The sequence below is a fragment of the Microcaecilia unicolor genome, chromosome 7 (genome assembly GCF_901765095.1).
Source record: "Microcaecilia unicolor chromosome 7, aMicUni1.1, whole genome shotgun sequence".
NCBI classification, from domain to species: domain Eukaryota; kingdom Metazoa; phylum Chordata; class Amphibia; order Gymnophiona; family Siphonopidae; genus Microcaecilia; species Microcaecilia unicolor.
In genome coordinates, this window is record NC_044037.1 from 98,079,521 (window position 1) to 98,097,330 (window position 17,810).

The 17,810-nt window shown below is 44.4% G+C and overlaps 1 protein-coding gene and 1 long non-coding RNA gene across 3 annotated transcripts in view; both read right to left on the reverse strand.

Annotated features, from left to right (window-relative positions):
• Nucleotides 1-6,714: 6,714 nt before the first annotated feature.
• Nucleotides 6,715-9,734, reverse strand: LOC115473829. Its single transcript, XR_003942761.1, has 2 exons — nucleotides 8,056-9,734; nucleotides 6,715-8,011 (listed from the first exon to the last, which is right to left on the reverse strand). It is a non-coding gene; the product is annotated as an uncharacterized LOC115473829 (long non-coding RNA).
• Nucleotides 9,735-9,981: 247 nt separating this feature from the next.
• SH2B1 (SH2B adaptor protein 1) overlaps nucleotides 9,982-17,810 on the reverse strand; it is an 81,707-nt gene continuing 73,878 nt past the window's right edge. The window contains exons 9-10 of one of the 2 annotated variants that reach the window (XM_030208949.1): nucleotides 10,914-11,013; nucleotides 9,982-10,078 (exon numbers count right to left, since the gene is read on the reverse strand). In XM_030208949.1, coding sequence (XP_030064809.1) covers nucleotides 10,060-10,078; nucleotides 10,914-11,013 — 119 coding nt within the window. In that variant the 3' untranslated portion in view covers nucleotides 9,982-10,059. Of the gene's footprint in view, nucleotides 10,079-10,913; nucleotides 11,014-17,810 lie in introns of those variants that run through there. The other variant, XM_030208950.1, reaches the window with a different exon arrangement.

Consider the following 17,810-nt stretch of genomic DNA (forward strand, 5'->3'; position numbering starts at 1 on the left):
GTGACAGCAAGGCCCTAGATCCTCTTTCTTGTCCTACACAGACCCTGCTTGAATACCTTCTATACTTGTCAGAGTCTGGTCTCAAGACCAACTCCGTAAGAGTTCACCTTAGTGCAATTAATGCTTATCATCGCCGTGTAGAGGGTAAACCTATCTCTGGACAGCCTTTATTTGTTTGCTTCATGAGAGGTTTGCTTTTGTCAAAGCCCCCAGTCAAACCTCCACCAGTGTCATGGGATCTCAACGTCGTTCTCACCCAGCTGATGAAAGCTCCTTTTGAGCCACTGAATTCCTGCCATCTGAAGTACTTGACCCGGAAGGTCGTTTTCTTGGTGGCCGTTACTTCAGCTCGTAGAGTCAGTGAGCTTCAGACCTTGGTAGTGCTTGCATCTTATATCAGGTTTCATCACAACTGAGTAGTCCTCCGCACGCACCCTAAGTTCCTGCCGAAGGTGGTGTCTAAGTTCCATCTCAACCAGTCAATTGTCTTGCCAACATTCTTTCCCTGTCCTCATATCTGCCCTGGTGAAAGCAGTTTGCATACTTTGGACTGCAAGAGAGCATTGGCCTTTTACGTGGAGCGGACGAAGCCCTTTAGACAGTCCACCCAGTTGTTTGTTTCTTTCGATCCCAACAGGAGGGGAGTCGCCATCAGGAAACGTACAATCACAAATTGGCTTGCAGATTGCATTTCCTTCACTTATGCCCAAGCTGGACTGTCTTTAGAGGGACATGTCTCGGCTCATAATGTAAGAGCCATGGCTGCGTCAGAGGCTCACTTAGTCAGCCTCCATTGAAGAGATTTGCAAGGCTGCAACGTGGTCATCAGTCCACACATTCACATCTCACTACTGCCGTCAGCAGGACACCCGACGCAACAGTCGGTTTGGGCAGTGCTGCAGAATCTGTTCAGGGTTAAGAATCCAACTCCACCCCCTAGACCTATTTTTGTTCTGTTCCAGGCTGCACTCTCAGTTGTTTATGGTTTCAGGTCAATCTATGTTATGTCCTCACCGTTGCGAGGCGCAATTGACCAATGTTCATTGTTTTGAGTGAGCCTGGGTGCTAGGGATACCCCACATGTGAGAACAAGCAGCCTGCTTGTCCTTGGCGAAAGCGAAGCAGGTATTCTCTGAGGATAGCAGGCTGATTGTTCTCACAAACCCGCCCACCTCCCCTTTGGAGTTGTTTGCTTCTATGCTTTTTGATTAAACTGAAGTAGCACATTCACGCTACGGGCGTGCATGCGCGGTGGCAAAAGTTAGGTGCCAATACGCTGCATAGTAAGTCAATGTTAGGCAGTAATACATTACTTTTCAAAGTAATAAGTAGGACTTTCGGTGGAGCTTGCCACCAAGGTGGTAGCGGCATAAGAAAGCCCAGCATTCTATCTCTGACAGCGGCCAATCCAGGCTTTAAAGACCCGGCATGCAGATCTCTGTCATGCATATTCATTGTGGATATCCTAAAAACACAACTGGCTGGGCGTGCCTCAAGGACATGGTTGAAAAACACTGCTGTACTATATGCATATATCTTTCTGCAGCTTGACTGGCTGGGTGTGTCCCAAGGACTGGGTTAAGAACCACTGGTAAGTCAGGTTTTTTTTTTTGTTTGTTTTTGGTTTGGTTTTTTCTTTCCACAGTTTGAGCTGTCAGGAGGAACAGTAGAGTAGATGCGTGTCCTATAAGTTTCTTATCATCAATGGAGTTTTTTCTCTTTTATGATAAAAGTTATTTGCTATACTGGCAACTGTACACCATGCAGAAGGATTCCGATGAGCAGTATAGCAAATGGTAAATAAACATGAAACATAAGGAGCAGGAAGAATAGATTGAGGTGAGAGGAAGAAGGGAGTTTGGGTTAACATGAGAATCATGCATGCTCAAAGGACCTTTTTCAAAAGCTTCCCTGGGTTTTGAGAGAGCACTGCCACTTAGAGCTCTCAAAATGACATCTATCAGTATAGCTGCATAGCCCTGGCTGTCAGAAAAAGCAGATATTCCTGCTTATGTTCAGGAATAAGCAGTGGCTTTTTTCTATCATGTTCTGTGTTCCTTATTTAAGAATTTTTTTTTTCAATCCATAACTTTTGAAAAACAAAAACTATATATGATGAATACAAGAATGTAGTTTAAAATGTTCAAATTTCAAGAAAAAAACCAGCAGTGACATTATTACGTTTTATTTTATTACCGATACATTGCAATGACAATTTACACTGTACAATAAGAGATCTCTTCCTAAAACTGGATTAATCCAATAATATGTATAATAAATAATTTAAAGATATGACTTTAGGGAAATAGATTTTAAAAAGGTAAATAAAGTTTTACAAAATGCAAAAAAAAAAAAAAAAAATGGAAATAAAATAAAGTATTTTAAAAAATGTATCTAATCTGTTTCATTTTTTTTCTAAGCCGCAGTAGAAAAATAAATTTAAAAAGGAGAATTAAAGTTGGAACTTGGAGAAAAAATGTATACATATATAAAATTTTTCCGTGTGAAATGTGGGATCAATGGTGCTTTTGTACTGTTTAGTAAGTTACACCCAGTCTCCCAACCCTTTTGGTTCCAGGATATAATACTTGGGACAAGTAAAAGATAGGACTCTCATTCACAAATCAGGTTTATTTTTAAATTGGGAGGTGAAAGAAGTCGTGATAGCATCAATTATATTTTAGCTGCATGTCTCAATAAAATAAACATTTTTTTAAAATCTCACACTTACAATACAATCTTTCACTCAATACATTCAATCACAAGACCGTGAACCAAAGAGTAGAAATCTGTAATGGGAAATAACTGTAGCCACTACTAGAACCCTGTCCAAGTAATGTTTTAGAAAGCAGATTAGGAGTATGAGAGAGAGAGAAACCTCCAGTCTTAATACTGTCCGTGGACTTGGCTAATGAAAGAGAGAACAGATAATTACGAGGCTGTAATACTGATTATGGAGATATTAACAAATAAAAAGACTGGAGGACACAAAAAACAGCCCTACCCCGCGCCCCCCCCCCCCCCCCCCCGGCTGAAATTTTTTTTTAACAATCAAAAATACAACTAAGGAGCTGTCAGCATTTACATAGAATCTGGTTTTACAGCTCAGATTTAAACTTTTAGCCATGAAGTGTAGTTGCGTACCTGTAACAGAGGTTCTCTGTAGACTCAAGGAAATGCAGCCACACTTGTGGTGATGTCATCCATGATGGATCCACTGTGCCAGAGTTCTCCTTTTGGCTCCTCCTGAGCATGCGCTAGTCTTCCAGCATTGTTAGTGATCCCTGCTCCCCTCGGTCAGTCTCTTCACTAAATCATAAAGTCTATTTAAGTCCAAACCAAATGTGTTGAGGGGGCAGATGGTGCGAAAGTGTGGCTGCATTTCCTTGCTGTCTACTGAGAACCTCCATTACAGGTAAGCAACTATGCTTTCTCCACAGACAAGCAAGGAACATGCAGGCACAATTATTATGAATCACCAGATGAGGGTCAAGTTGCAGCTGCATGGAACTTCTTGTGTGACCCTCATATAGTAGGTGGCATGAAGACTACTAGGCAAGAATGGTTTGGCCAAATGTAGTGTCTCTAATAGAGACTGCATCGAGGCAACAGTGGGGGAAGGTATAGACCGAGGACCAACTGGTAGCTCTGCAAATGTCTGTGATGGAAGTAGCTCTGAGATTAGCCACCCACTGTGGCCCACAGTAAGTGTGACCCAACTTTCAGTGGGGGGAAAAAATAATCTGATTGATAGTAACAGATGCAGTCCGATACCCAGCTATAGATGGTGTGTTTGTAGGTCAGTAGACCTAGATTATTCAGATTGAAGGTCACAAAAGGTTGTGAGAAACAGTGCGATTCTGCCATGGCTTTCAGTTAGAAAAAGAGGGACCTTCATCAGTCCAAGGTGTAAAGGGTCTGCTCTGTTGTGGATGCATATGGGCTGAGAAAAAGGAGGGCAGCATGATCCTCCATTGCCCCAGGTACAAATAAGTACCTGTATACAATATGTAAGCCGCATTGAGCCTGCCATGAGTGGGAAAGTGCGGGGTACAAATGTAACAAAAATAAAATAAATAAAAAATAGGCTGGGACAACTTTGGGAAGGGACCTTGGGGTAGGTGCAGAACAGAACTCTTTTGGGGACAAACCAGAGGTAGAATGGTAGGCAACCAATGCCTGGAGTCTCACTGAAGTGTCATAAGGACATTATTGCAATTAAGAAAACAAACAGTTTTCCAAATTTCTGGGATAAGCAACATAAAATGTCTTGTACCTTTTTGGGATGTCAGGTATTCGTGGCCTAGATTGGCCACTGTTGGAAACAGGATGCTGGGCTTGATGGACCTTTGGTCTGTCCCAGTATGGCAATACTTATGTACTTAAGGATCCAAGGTCAAGAGGCTCATATTGAGTTGATTAAGGACAAAGTTGAGGTCCCATGCATGTGCTGGTGTGTAAAGAGCAGAGTTGAGGTTGGCGAGTTCCCTTATGATGAGCAACATAAGTAGTTGAGAAGAGATGTATTTGTCAACAACTGGGTCAAGATAGGCTGCAATTGCTGCAAGGTGGATGTAGTCTTGAGTCTTGACTGAGAGGCAAAAGATAGGTTGAGACTGAGACAGGGACATGCAAAGAGATCTGTGATGGCTGAGACCGCCCAGCATGAGAAGCGGGATCATCTGAAGAGGTAAGATCTTTGGGTGGTGGGTTTCCTGATCTCTTGAATTAGTGGAAGGCGCATCAGGAGGGTGCACTCAATTTCCAGCTGCTCACCCTCCAGGCCATGAGAGAGAGAGACAGCAGTTGCCCATTGTTCTGTGACAGCAGGTTTGGCTTATTGCCCAGGAGAACTGGCAGATCAGCATGGAGCAAGAGACGGTGAGGAAACCAACCTATCTGGGTTAGCAAGGTACAACCAGAATGGGCTCAGCTATAACCCACAACGCTGAGAGATCAGTGTGGTACGAAATGTGTGTAGAGAAGATCCAGGCCCATAACATGGTGAATCCATTGCAAAGATGTCTGGCAGAGAGAACAGAACTTGGCACACTTTGCATTCTCCAGAGCAGCAAAGAAATAGAGGGAGGCCTAGCAGTTGAATAGAGTAAATGCCACCACCAGATTGAAAAACCACTTGTGGAGGGTTGAACTCCCTGCAGAGGGTATCTGGGATGTAGGTAGCCTATACGGAGGTGGGAATGACAATTGCAACGTGTCAGATGTGCTGAACTTCAAGAGCCTGAGCCTCCCTGTTTACATAGAACATGGCCACCTGGCTGTCCATTCAAATGAGTACCAACTTGTTCTTGGGCCAGGGATGGACGATTTGCAGGGTATAAAAAATTGCCCTGAGTTTGAGCCAGTTGATGTAGAGCATCTGTTCTTGAGTTTACCAAAAGGCCTTGAATCCTGAGATGCAGCAGGAGGGCTCCCAAGCTGTACAGTGAGGCATTGGTGGTAAGAATCACCTGATGCTGCACAAATTGAAAAAGCAGCTGATCTTGAGATTGTCCAGGGCACCATGATTAGAGGGAATGGTTGAGGTACTGTGATAGCAGAACTTACTGGGAGAGAGGTTCACAGTTGAGTCCAATAAATCGAGGTGCTCCTGCAAAGGGCACATAAGCAGTCTTGTATGTGGCACAGTGTGGACTGTGGCTGCCATATGGCAGAGGAGTCAAAGAATGCTGCATGCAAAGGTGCACCACACCTTGCACAGGCAGCTGCATAGGGCACCAAGGGTCTGCATCCTGTCAGTGGCCTGCATTGCATCTATGGGGGTTCCAGTGAACAGAATGGACTGCAGCTGCATAAGCTAGGATTTCTCAAAGTTGATCAGAAATCCCAGCTACTGGAGGTGGTGTATAGTTGCTTGAAGTGCATAAATGACATGCCCTTTGGGCAATGTATCAAGGTAGGAATACACAAAGTGACCATCTTTGCAGAGGTAGGCAGCTGTCACCGCCAGGCACTTTGTGAAGACTCTGGGAGCCAAGGTGAAATCCAAAGAGAAAACCTGATGCTGAAAATGGCACCTGAGAAACTAGAAGCACAGAAAGTGCCAGCACTGAGAATGGATCAGGATGTGGGTATAGGTATTGTTGATATCCAGGGCACAGACCAGCTGTTTTGGTTGATGAGAGACCGTGTCTTTGCAAACCAGTTCATGCAGAAATTTTTCTTTATGGAGAAATTTGAGCCCCTACAAGGATGGGGTGGAGCCCTCCCAAATTTTTCAAAACAAAAATGAATTGCAAGTAGAATCTGTTGCCTGCTCCAGGGGCACTTCCACCACCCCTGTGTGGTAAATTGTCAAGTTCCACATTTAGGCGAGGAATATGATGACTTGGTATGGAGGATGTGGGTTCCTCAGAAGAGCTCAGGGGCTGGTGGGTGAAGATGAGTTTGTAACCTTGAAGAATGATACTGAAGAGCCATCAGTTGGTGGTGATGGCAGGTCACATATTCTTGAAATAGAAGAGCCTGCCTCCCACTGCTAAGTTTTCAAAAGGCAGGTTTTGGTTTTAAGGGAGTGATCGCTGCCATTGAAGATGTCTTGCATTCCTGAGGCCTTTGTTTTTAAGGCTCAGGTTGTACAAGCTGCCATTTAGAGGGTATTCTGGCATACTCGGAGAATATTCTGTGAGAGTAGTACAGCTGGAAAAATTGCTGATGGGAAGTCCTGCAATTGGAGGACTCCAGTGCTGTCAATTTTTTTTTTTTGGGGGGGGGGCGGAGGGAGACAGGAACTGTTCTGCTGGTTGATGACAACTCCTTGATGGAGGAGTTGTCATCCTTGATTTGAGAGAGAGTATTTTTAAGCTTGTCCCCAAGACAGTGTTTGTCTGCTAGGCCCTGAGCCATGTCAGATGATGAGCCATGTGGGAAGATGCATCATAGGCATCATAAGCCATGTGGCAACATGCAGCTGAGAAAAAGAATCATCCAAGTTGACTCCTGGGGCCAAAGAAATATCTTCCAGCTGGTGCAGGAGAGTAACAACAGTACTGCAGGATCTGAAGCTGATATGCCACTATTTTAAGGGAGAGCATTCTGTGTGGTATTCACTCCAGCTGATACTATCCAGAGTTCTAGGGTCTTTTTCAGGTAGGTTGGAGAAATGGGTCCTGGATGATATATTCTGCTTAACCACAGATTCATACACCACCAACTGGTGAGGGAGCCAAGCGTGTTCATAGTTCTAAGCACTAGGAGGTAAGCTGTCTGATATTCAGTTGTAAGTCCTGCACAATCTGATGCACAGGGACAGCAAGGACCTCTCTAAGTGTTCCACACGACTTCAGAATGGTGAGAGTCTCTTTGGTCTGCAGGAGCCTGAGAAATGCTGATATCTAGGGCTTTGGTGATTTTGGAAGGAATTTGAGATAGGAGTAGCTGTCCTGCTGGCTATCATGTGTTGACTTCTTGGTGGGCTGGGTGGTGCCAAGGAGCCCTTACCTGCTCCCTCCCAGGCTGTCCCCTCACACTGAATGGATAAGCAGGAAGAAGATGGGTCCCCTGTGAGGGAGAGGGAGGGAGGAAGTTCAACTGCAGAGAGACCTGCAAGATCTCAATGGCATGGGGTATGCTTGGCTGTGGTGCATCTATGAGAAGGGATGCGGTGTCCTGGACAAACCTCTGAAGCATGGAGGGTAGGGCACATGTGCATCCAATTCTCCTGCAGCAACAAGGTGAGTTATTGGGCCATCCACAGGTGCTCCCGTTTCTGGAAAGAGGAGGGGGTGCCATCATGTGAGTGATGCTGTTTGACCTTGATGTGGGTTTTTTGCTTGTCTTTGGGCTTCTTATGTGCCCCCTTGTCACTAATCTTCAGCAGGCACTTGTATGAAGCCTGAAATTATTGTTTTGTTGCTTTTGCTGTTGAGTGAGAGCAGTCACAGTGATCACATACCAACCGTGGGTGGCGTGATGAGGGCTCCTTGGAAGCTGATGGATATCTAGGCAGTGTGGGGGTGAAGCAGAAACTGAGCCTTAGACTGCTGCTGTCCTCAACCCCCCCCACCCCCCCCACCCCTGCAGAGGAGAGAATACCTCTGGTTGGGCAGGAGAGGAGCTGGAAGCACTGCAACCCTTTCAAGTGTTGACTGGGGTTGCTAGAGGTGGACCTGATGAGGAGGCCATACTGCAGCTGGAAAGGAGCATGCAGTTCAAACCACAGGATGAGGTGCTACTGATAGGTGGGACTAGCAGGTACTTTCTAAGTCTGAACTGGATTCTTCCCTTTTTATTTGTTTAACCTTTACTGGTGACCGAAGGAGGAGAGTTGCTGCTGTTGTGAAACAGATTGTTTAGACTGATGAGAGGAAGGACCACTACCAATGTAGGAACACTAGTACATGCTCAGGAGTAGCCAAAACACTCCTCTTGAGCAGGAGGAGAGCTGTGACAAAGTAGATCCATCATGGATCATAATCAACACAAGTATGTCTTCATGTTCCCTGCTTGACTGCAGAGAACAAAGTGAGATTACACCTTTTCTTTTCCCTTTTTATTGGCTGTGAATACAATGCTTCTAAATCAGATTCACCATCAGATTTGGCAATAATAAAAATATTTCTCAAAAACTAAGAGGCCAGGGAGCCTCAACACAAAGCCCCAGTGCTGACAAATAAGTGACTGGACTTTCCTTTGTAGGTATTGGTCTCAAACTCAGGCTTGAAGGTTACCAGGACTAGAGCCTCATGGCCAGACCAGAAGGAACCACACAACATCACCTCCTTGTCAGATGCTAGTCTCACTTCCAGGCATTAAAGTCTAAAGAGGCCAGAACTTTGTTAGCACCTGATTAAATAAAGCAGTTATACTTTTTAAAGCAGTGTTCCCTAATTTAGTCCTAAAGGAGTTCCTACAGGTCTGGGTTTTGGATATCCACACTGAACAAGCACGAGGTCTACAAAAATATGAAGGCAGGAAATGCAAACCTCACTCATGCATATCCATTGTGGACATCCTGAAAACCTTGAGTAGGGGGGCTCTTCTACAATGCAAGTGGGAACCACTGCTCTAGAACATGAGCAAGAATCCTGACAATTCTCTACCTACCTATCCTGGACATTGATCCATCCAATGCACAAAAATTGATATTTTATCGTTGTGTCATGGAATAATCCCAGGCCTTTATGCAAGTTCAGTCCCAGGGCAAGAAAAATCTTGACTTTGTACCTGTCCAGTACAGTCTCAAAAAATGAACATGCTCTAATGGCAGTAATTTCTCCTATGCAATCTCTGGACAAAACACATTACCATTCCTCTCACTGAAGCAAGAGAAATAAGGAAATTACCAACAAAAAAAACCCCATTGAGCCTGCCATGAGTGGGAAAGCGCAGGGTACAAATGTAATAAAACAAAAAAAAAAAAAACAGAGAGCATCTGGTATCACTTATCAGAGACTGCAATAAAATCTGACACCTCGTATACTGTCTTCTGAGACATATTACTCCTGCATCTCTCTCTGTATGACACATTAGTAATGCAGCAGTGGGGTTTACATATCCAAGAGTGGCAGTAGGATATAACTGTCTCAATACTATCATATTATAGAAACAGTGGTACATTATTGGGCTCTCTCTCTCTTTTTCTCTCTGGTATGAGCTACTGATGCAACAGTAAGATGGTAGATGCTCTCTGACTCTCCTCTTCATAGCAGCAACAACATGGTAGTGAAAAAAGGAACAAGAATCTTTCTTTCTTTCTATTCACAGGCGATAACTACTTTTCCTCAGACAAAGGCATACTGGTTTTCTACAGCTCTGGCTCGTAGTGCTGTGCTGCTATCGCCAGATTCCTCAGGGCTGGTTCCCCCCGGCTCAAACTGCTGTAGGTGCACAGATCCCATTACAGTTGAATTTTCCTCCAGCTCATCCAAACTCTCCTCTTCCTGAGTGTTGGGAGGGTCTGGGGTGAGTCTGGGGATGGGGGTTTCTGAGCAGTTACTGCCTCCTGTTGGAGAAGCACTGAGGATGTACCATGAGGGTTGGAGGGAACCTTCTAGGCTCTGCTGTCGTGATGGAGGATGAGGTGGCACAGGGGGTGGGTTACGAGAGATGTTCAGTTCTAGGGAAAAAAAAGGAAAGGGAAAACAAGATGCATATTTAATTCATTCCCTTTTTCAAGGTTTCAACTGATGCCAATGATACATCAAATCAGGAAAAGCATAGACCATGCATCCTCAGTTCCTTGTGAGGAAGCCCAGCTGGGGAACTTTACAATAGTAGTATATTACTCATGTGTGTCATCTAGTTCTTTCTATATCTCGTGGGCTGAAGCTTGCATCAACTATTAATGGAGTAACCAAGGTGAGAAAAAAAAAGTCAGGCTGATGTTCTCTCACACAAATCCCTAACAATCCCCATCATGGAAATTTGTGGAAGAGGTCTGGTCTCTTTCAGGATGGAGGATATGCAAAAACAGATAACAGAGAAAGCATCCTCAGCCAGGCCAGTTCTGGAGGATGCAAAATCTAACAATGTACTTCCAGTAGCAAGGATGACATGACAAGATATTAAAAAAAACATTTCACATTCATTGAAGACTTGTTACATAGTACAATCCTCTCAGCAGTTGGACATGCTAATATGGTACAACCTGAGAGCTGCTGCCTGAAGAATTCAGGCAATCCATAGCACGGATTTCCCCAAACTCATGCCTTCCCTGGCCAACACTGAGAGCACACATAATTAACAAGGCAAGATGGAAGCAGAGAGAAAAGTGTGAAACACTATTTTCTAGTTTTGCGATTACTGGGTGTATGAATATGGCTCCATATGTGAAAGGAGCTTGTTCTAAGGTAAAAAGTCTCTGCAGATTCTCCCCCTCTCCAGGGCATCAGGCATTTCTTAGATTTCTAGGAGATGCACATGAGATATGAATGAAGAGATTGCACACTTACAAACAATCACTCGCTCCAATGGAGATGGGGTTAGATGGTGAGTCTGGGAGACGATGGGCCACCTCACATACTGTCGATCTACTGCCTGCCCTTTCTCGGCCTGCAAAGATGGACCAAGAGAACAAAGAGGCCAGTCAGAAAGGAGGAGAAGCATGGACAGTGAGGCAGTGCAGTCATGGCAAGGGCTAAAATGTGCATCAGAGGAAATACAAATGAAGCAAAGCAAAAAAGATATTATATATGCAGGAGCAGCCTCCAAGTATACCAACCTCACAAAAAACAGTAATGCAAGCAAACCATACCAATAGCACACGCTCACCAATACCACACATGTAATGGTACAAATCACAACTTGCATTAGTATCACATACTACATCCTTGGGGTCGTTTACATACAGCAATACAAATCACACAAACTGCACCATTATACTCTTAAACATCCACCTGCAAAAGTAAAGAAACACAAACTGCATGGCACCTGCTAGGGTAATGGGGAAGGGAGGATGGACAAAAAAAAAAGAGGTAAAATGTTGCCACATTGCAGAATAAAGGCAGAAACAGAAAAAAATAAAATAAAGCTGCCTTGACAACAGCCAGTAGAAATAATAAGTTTATTAAAACAGCAACTTCAGAGACAAATAAGAATCTGAATGTTCAAGACAGTCGAATGCTGGACATGTTTCAGCACAGAGTGCCTGCTTCAGGGGCAAAGTTTAAAAACCACTAATCAGGACTCTCATCCCACCTAAGAAAACACACAAATAAAGGATATATAATAATAAATATTTTCCAGAAAGTTTTTACTGACAAATTAACAAATCATAACAGACAAGAAGAAAAGGAGAAAAGCGGGGAAAATTGGGGTAAAAGTTTAAATTGCACTCATACCATTATAAAATTATCAAAATTTTGTTATAATAAAATTCATAGAAAATATTTTTGGTGCAAACACCTGAAATTGCCAAAGTTGCTCACAATGAGCTCCCAGAACACACTGCAGTGTTGATTTTATCTAGCTTTCTCTCCAACATCTATGTACATCTCCCTGTGTCACAGAGGAAGTACAGCATACATATTAAAAAAAATTCTAAAAACACTACCAGACCACTCAAATGAATCTTCCAGGAACCATATAGTACCAATCTCATGGCAAACCAGTTATTAGAACATCTATATAATGAAAAAGGTCACACAATACTGACCTCACAGGCACAAAAACAGCATAGTAACACAGCAGTATCACATACTGTATAGCCGGGGGGGGGGGGGGGGGGGGGGAAGGCCCACAGAAATCACATTTACTGATGTCAAACACACATAAAACCACATAGAAATGGGCTGGCATAAAAAGATATTCATATCAGCCTTAAAAGATTAGTTACCGACCATTTTTAAAACATTGTGATTAATCGATTATCACTTTTTCATCGCAATTAATCACAATAAACGTGATTTCTTCCGTCTCCCCCGCCCCCTCTACTATACTGTTTGTGAGAATGCTGTGCTATGCTGTTTTTGTGACACTAATACCACATGACCCTAAGAATTTTTAATACTTGGCACCAACTTCACAATACTGGCACCAGATAATCCTCAGAAAGATGAATCTGGTTATATTTACATGCAACTAGCTTTGTCTTGCAGTAACTACTACAGACTGTTACCCGAGATCATTCCTGTATGACCCTTTCCATTATATAGATGTTCTAATAACTGGCTTTCCATGAGACTGCAGTCCTTGAATGATTCAGTTGAGTGATCTAGTAGTATTTTTAGATGTATTCTTAAACATCTTTTGTGTTTTCTTAAGTGGAATCACAGTCCAGATAAGAGTATTTTTAAATTTGCTCTTGAGCCTCTTGAAGAGTGTGCAACTGTATTATATGTTCATTTTGGTAATCAATAGTATATTAGTTTATTGGCAAAAAACTGATCCTCCTAACTTGACACATTGGAGAAATTTGCTTTACACCACGATGACACCAGGAAGGCAGAATGGATAAAAAGGATCCTTGGGGATCACGTGATGCCTGCTACCTAAGCGGCAGCAAGAAGAGGAGGCTCCGTACCCACCCGCTAATTTCTGCATTCACTGCAAGATTTAAAAAGCCTGACCGGGAGAAAAGTGAAGGCGCACGAGGCTGAAATCACCCGGAGCTTAAAACAAGGGCACACAAAAAACCTCCGAATCCAGTGAGGAACAGTGTGCCCAAAATGGCAGAGCCACAGAGGTCGCCAACTATACCTTCAGCACTAATGGCGGAATGGACCCAGGAGATCTCTAGATCGGTGTCAGCGGCCCTAGCAGACAAGCTAAACAAACTGCAGTCGGCAGTCGATGAAATAAATGAAAAGTGCCTCACAGAAGTGGAACAGCGACTTTCAGAGAGGGAAGACGAAGCGCGAAATACCGCCAAGCAGTTAGCGGCGCTCCAGAAAGAGGTGGATAACATGCGGGACCGAGTGGAGGAGCAAGAAAACCGCTCCTGAAGAAATAACCTTCGGGTTATAGGTCTACCCGAAACAGTAACAGACCAAAGACTTTATAATTTCTTTGCAAAGTGGCTTCCAGAGCAATTGGGGCTGGAGGAGCGAGAAGGCCCCTTCTGCTGCGACAGGGCACATCGGGTCGGACCGCGGGGGGACAACAACAATAGGCCCGGCACGGCGATCGCCCATTTTACAAATTGGCAGGCGAAGGAAAGAATTCTGAAAGCCTCCAGAACCAAAGAGGCGCTCGAGTATGAGGGGTGCAGATTACTGCTGTTCAATGACTACTCGACGAGGGTAGCAATCCTGCGAAAGGCTATGGCCCCCACGTGCTCAGTGCTCTACAAGCAGGGAATAAAATTCGCATTGCTGTACCCTGCTAAGCTGCGGATTTGGCATGAAGGGAAAGTGCTGGTACTAACGGAGGTGGCAGCGGCGCAGGCCTTTCTAGAGAAATACAACAAAGAAAAGAACCAAGCCCCGTATGAGCCTGAATAGAGATCGGAAAGAGCATGGGAAAAAATGGGCAGGAGAACTTTGGATCCCAACTCGCAAATTCTACGTGGTACTGCGGGTGGGTGCTAAATGTTAGACGGCGCCAGGAGATGCAATAATTAACTATTCTATGTTTATCGGGAAGAGGAGAGGTGAAAGTGCCACATGACGGAGAGCAGAAGGAGGAGAAGAGCTTTAGACAAAGACTGTGAGCACTTAGCAATATGTTTCTGATGTTAAATAGTATTAATATCTGCTCTGAGATGAGTGGAGATGAAAACAAGTTAATGCACACAGAAAGTTGTATGCAATGTTGTTCACCAAAAAAAAAAAAAAAATCATATATAGTCTTGCAATGACACTAGGGTAAAACTGGTAGAGCGGGGGGTGGGATTTCATTCTCTTTGGGTTGTACTAGGTAGGAGAAGGATGTGGGGAGATGTTGGAGGGAAGGTTGGAGGGTGGGGGGGACGGGAGGGGGAGGGAAGGAGCAGGCAGAATGTGTGAATGGGTGAGTATGGATACTGGAATGGGTTTGAGGTTGGGAGAAGGGGAAATAAAGTTGGGAGGGGAAACGGGTTGGGGACTCAAGGAGTAGGAGGGTTAAGGAGAAGAAAGTGGGAAAAACTGTGACAGTCTGTTTGCTACTTAGAAAGATCATAGCTGTTTGCTGGTCGGGCTGGGCGACTAGCGAGCTGCACACAATCATTAGCTATGATAAGGATAGCACTCCATATGATTATGGTTAAATTGAAAGTAATAACATTAAATGTGGATGGCATGCATTCCCTGATTAAAAGAACTAAGCTGCTCTCATGGTTGCGGACAGAAGGGACAGATATAGCGTTTCTTCAAGAGACTCACCTTTCAGCCTCAGAACACCAAAAACTACACAGGAGCTGGGTGGGGGAAGTGGGGTTTTCCTCATACAATTCTAGGCAAAGAGGAGTGGCCATACTTATCCACAAAAAACTGCCCTTTAATATCCATAAAGTAGTCCAGAATAAAGAAGGTAGATATGTATTGATGGCGGGAGAATTGTGGGGACAGCATATTCTTTTATGTAATGTTTATGGGCCAAATGTATACTCCCCTAGATTTTTCTCCAATCTCGTGGCCAAAGTAGCACCTTTCCCAGCGTGTTTGATTGTGATGGGGGGTGATTTTAATGTGGTGGCTGACCCTTCTATTGATTGTAAACCCCCGAAGGTAAGAGGAGGGGACTGGGAGGATAAGGGGGTGAATTATGTAGCTTCCCAGCTGGACCTTGTGGACATATGGCGATTGATGCACCCGCATGATAGCGAATATACATTTTATTCTCATCCGCATAATGTATACTCCAGACTGGACTATATGATGGTCACCACTTCCTGGTTGAACAGAATATCCAAAGTGGCCATACTTGATAATGTGCTGAGTGACCACTCAACGGTCACATTAACTGTAAATTTTGCAGCAGACCCCAGTGAACGGGTGTGGAGATTTTCACCAGCAATGTACAATAATAGAGAATTCTATGAGTTTTTGAGAAATAAATGGCTAGAATACCAAACGCATAATCAGGGGTCGGGGGTGGATGCAGGAACATATTGGGAAGCCTCGAAGGCAGTGCTTAGAGGTGATATTATAGCATACATGGCAGGGCGGAGGAAGAAAAAGGAGGCAGACCTCTTACAATTATCAAAAGAATACCATCAGTTGAGGAGAACACACACGAGGGATATGTCTGCAGCTTGCAAAACTCAGATGATACAAGTCCGTAAACAAATTGATGACATTTTGGCCCAGAGAGCGGAAAGGGATATCTACTTCCAGCGCTTTAAACTGTATAAATGGGGTAACAAAGCCGGGAAATTGCTAGCTAACCTGGTTAGACCACTACGCAAAAGGCAAGGTATCACTAATATTAAGGATTCGGCAGGGAAAGTACACACAGCCGAGACCCAGGTGATGCAGCAGTTCATAAATTTTTATAGTTCTCTTTATAAAAGTCAGGAGTTCAATCTAGAATCATGCGAGCAGTTTTTCCAAGCAATACATTTACCACAACCCACAGAGGACCAATTGCATGTCCTAAACGCCCCCATATTAGACCAGGAGATTAAACAGGGCATTAGATCTTTGAAGTTGACTAAGGCTCCAGGTCCCGATGGGTTCGGCCCTGAGTATTATCGCATTTTGGCAGACCTGGTGGTAGAGCCCCTGAGAGCATGGTTTAATGGCCTGGTGACAGAGGGGCTGGCAATTCAGCGTAATATAGCACATGTGGTATTGCTGCCCAACCGGGCAAAGACGCCACACAGGTGGGATCATATAGACCTATATCTCTATTAAATCAAGATATTAAACTACTGGCAGCCATAATGGCTAAACGGCTAAATACAGTAATCCCGACCCTAATACATGAGGACCAGGTGGGATTTGTCCCGGGGCGCTATACCTCTATAAACATTATGAGAGCCATGTTGGCAATACAGGAATACAAAGAAAGTGGGGGACGGGAAGCCATTTTAGGATTGGACATGGAAAAAGCTTTTGATAGCATTTCATGGCAATACCTATTCTGGACGTTAGAGCGATTTGGTATTCAAGGAACATTTATAGCTTGGATTAAGGCCTTATACACGACACCGACGGCTAGGCTGTTGGTCAATGGAAAACTTACAGAGAGCTTCTCATTACATAGGGGCACTCGACAGGGATGTCCTCTCTCACCGCTTCTCTTCCTGTTGGCAATAGAACCACTGGCTATAAAAATAAGAGGCAGTAGAGAAGTTCGAGGACTATGGGTGGGCCATAGGGAGTCTAAACTTAATTTGTTCGCTGATGACATATTATTATATGTAGCACATGCTCCCCGGGATTTGCCGAGAGCATTGGCCAGTGGATAAATTCGGGGATCTGTCTGGATTGCGGGTAAACCGCTCTAAATCGGAGGTGTTGCTGCTATCGGGACACAGAGAAGATTCGGGATTAGAAGGCTTGCCAATTCCATACGCCAAAGGGGCAATGCGATATCTGGGTATTTTTCTTAGTACTAGCACTAGAATTTTTTATAAGAAGAACATAATGGATCCTGTGGAAAAAAATCAAGCAGTTGTGTGCAAGGTGGAGGGACCTGCCGCTCTCCTTGATGGGGAGAATAGTTTTAGCCAAAATGGTCCTGTTGCCTAAAATCCTTTACCCTATACAGGTGGCACCTATATGGATTCTTCGGAGGGAGGAGCGTCTGTTTCGCTCCATTATCTGTTCCTTTATTTGGAAGGGAAAGGGGGCACGAATTGGACATCAAAAGCTGTCTCGCCGCGGGGGGCCTGGGACTGCCTGACCTTCGCACATACAATGTTGCAGCACTTATGCGCTTTATCTTTGAGGGGCTGGCGGATCATTACAGGTTCCTGCCCAGTGGAGGGCTGGAGGATTGGTGCAGACCTTGGTCCTTCATAAACTTAATACACATGAGGGCTAGTACTAACCCCCAGATAGGGAGTAGGCTGAGTTTCCTGAGACCTATGAGAAGGGCATGGGTATGGTGGAGGGAGCTACAACAGAGATCACCAGATGCGTCCTCATTTATGGGTATGGTGGGTAATGCGGATTTCCCGGCGGGTGTGGGGTATTCAGTATTCACTCAGTGGAAACAAAATGGGTGTAGGATTTTGGGCCATCTCTTAGTTCAAGGAGGGGACACTGTAGAAACCTTTGATCAGATAAAGGACAGATGGGGTGTCCCTAATAACAACATGTTGCAATATATCCAGGTGCGGCACTACTATTCTACCTTGAGGAGGACACATGGAGAAAAGTGGATGTGGGGAGAGCTTGATAAGATTCTGCTAAAGCTGCCATACAAAGCAAACAGCCTTTCTACCTGGTATAAAATCCTGCAAATGCATTTGCCAGAGGGGG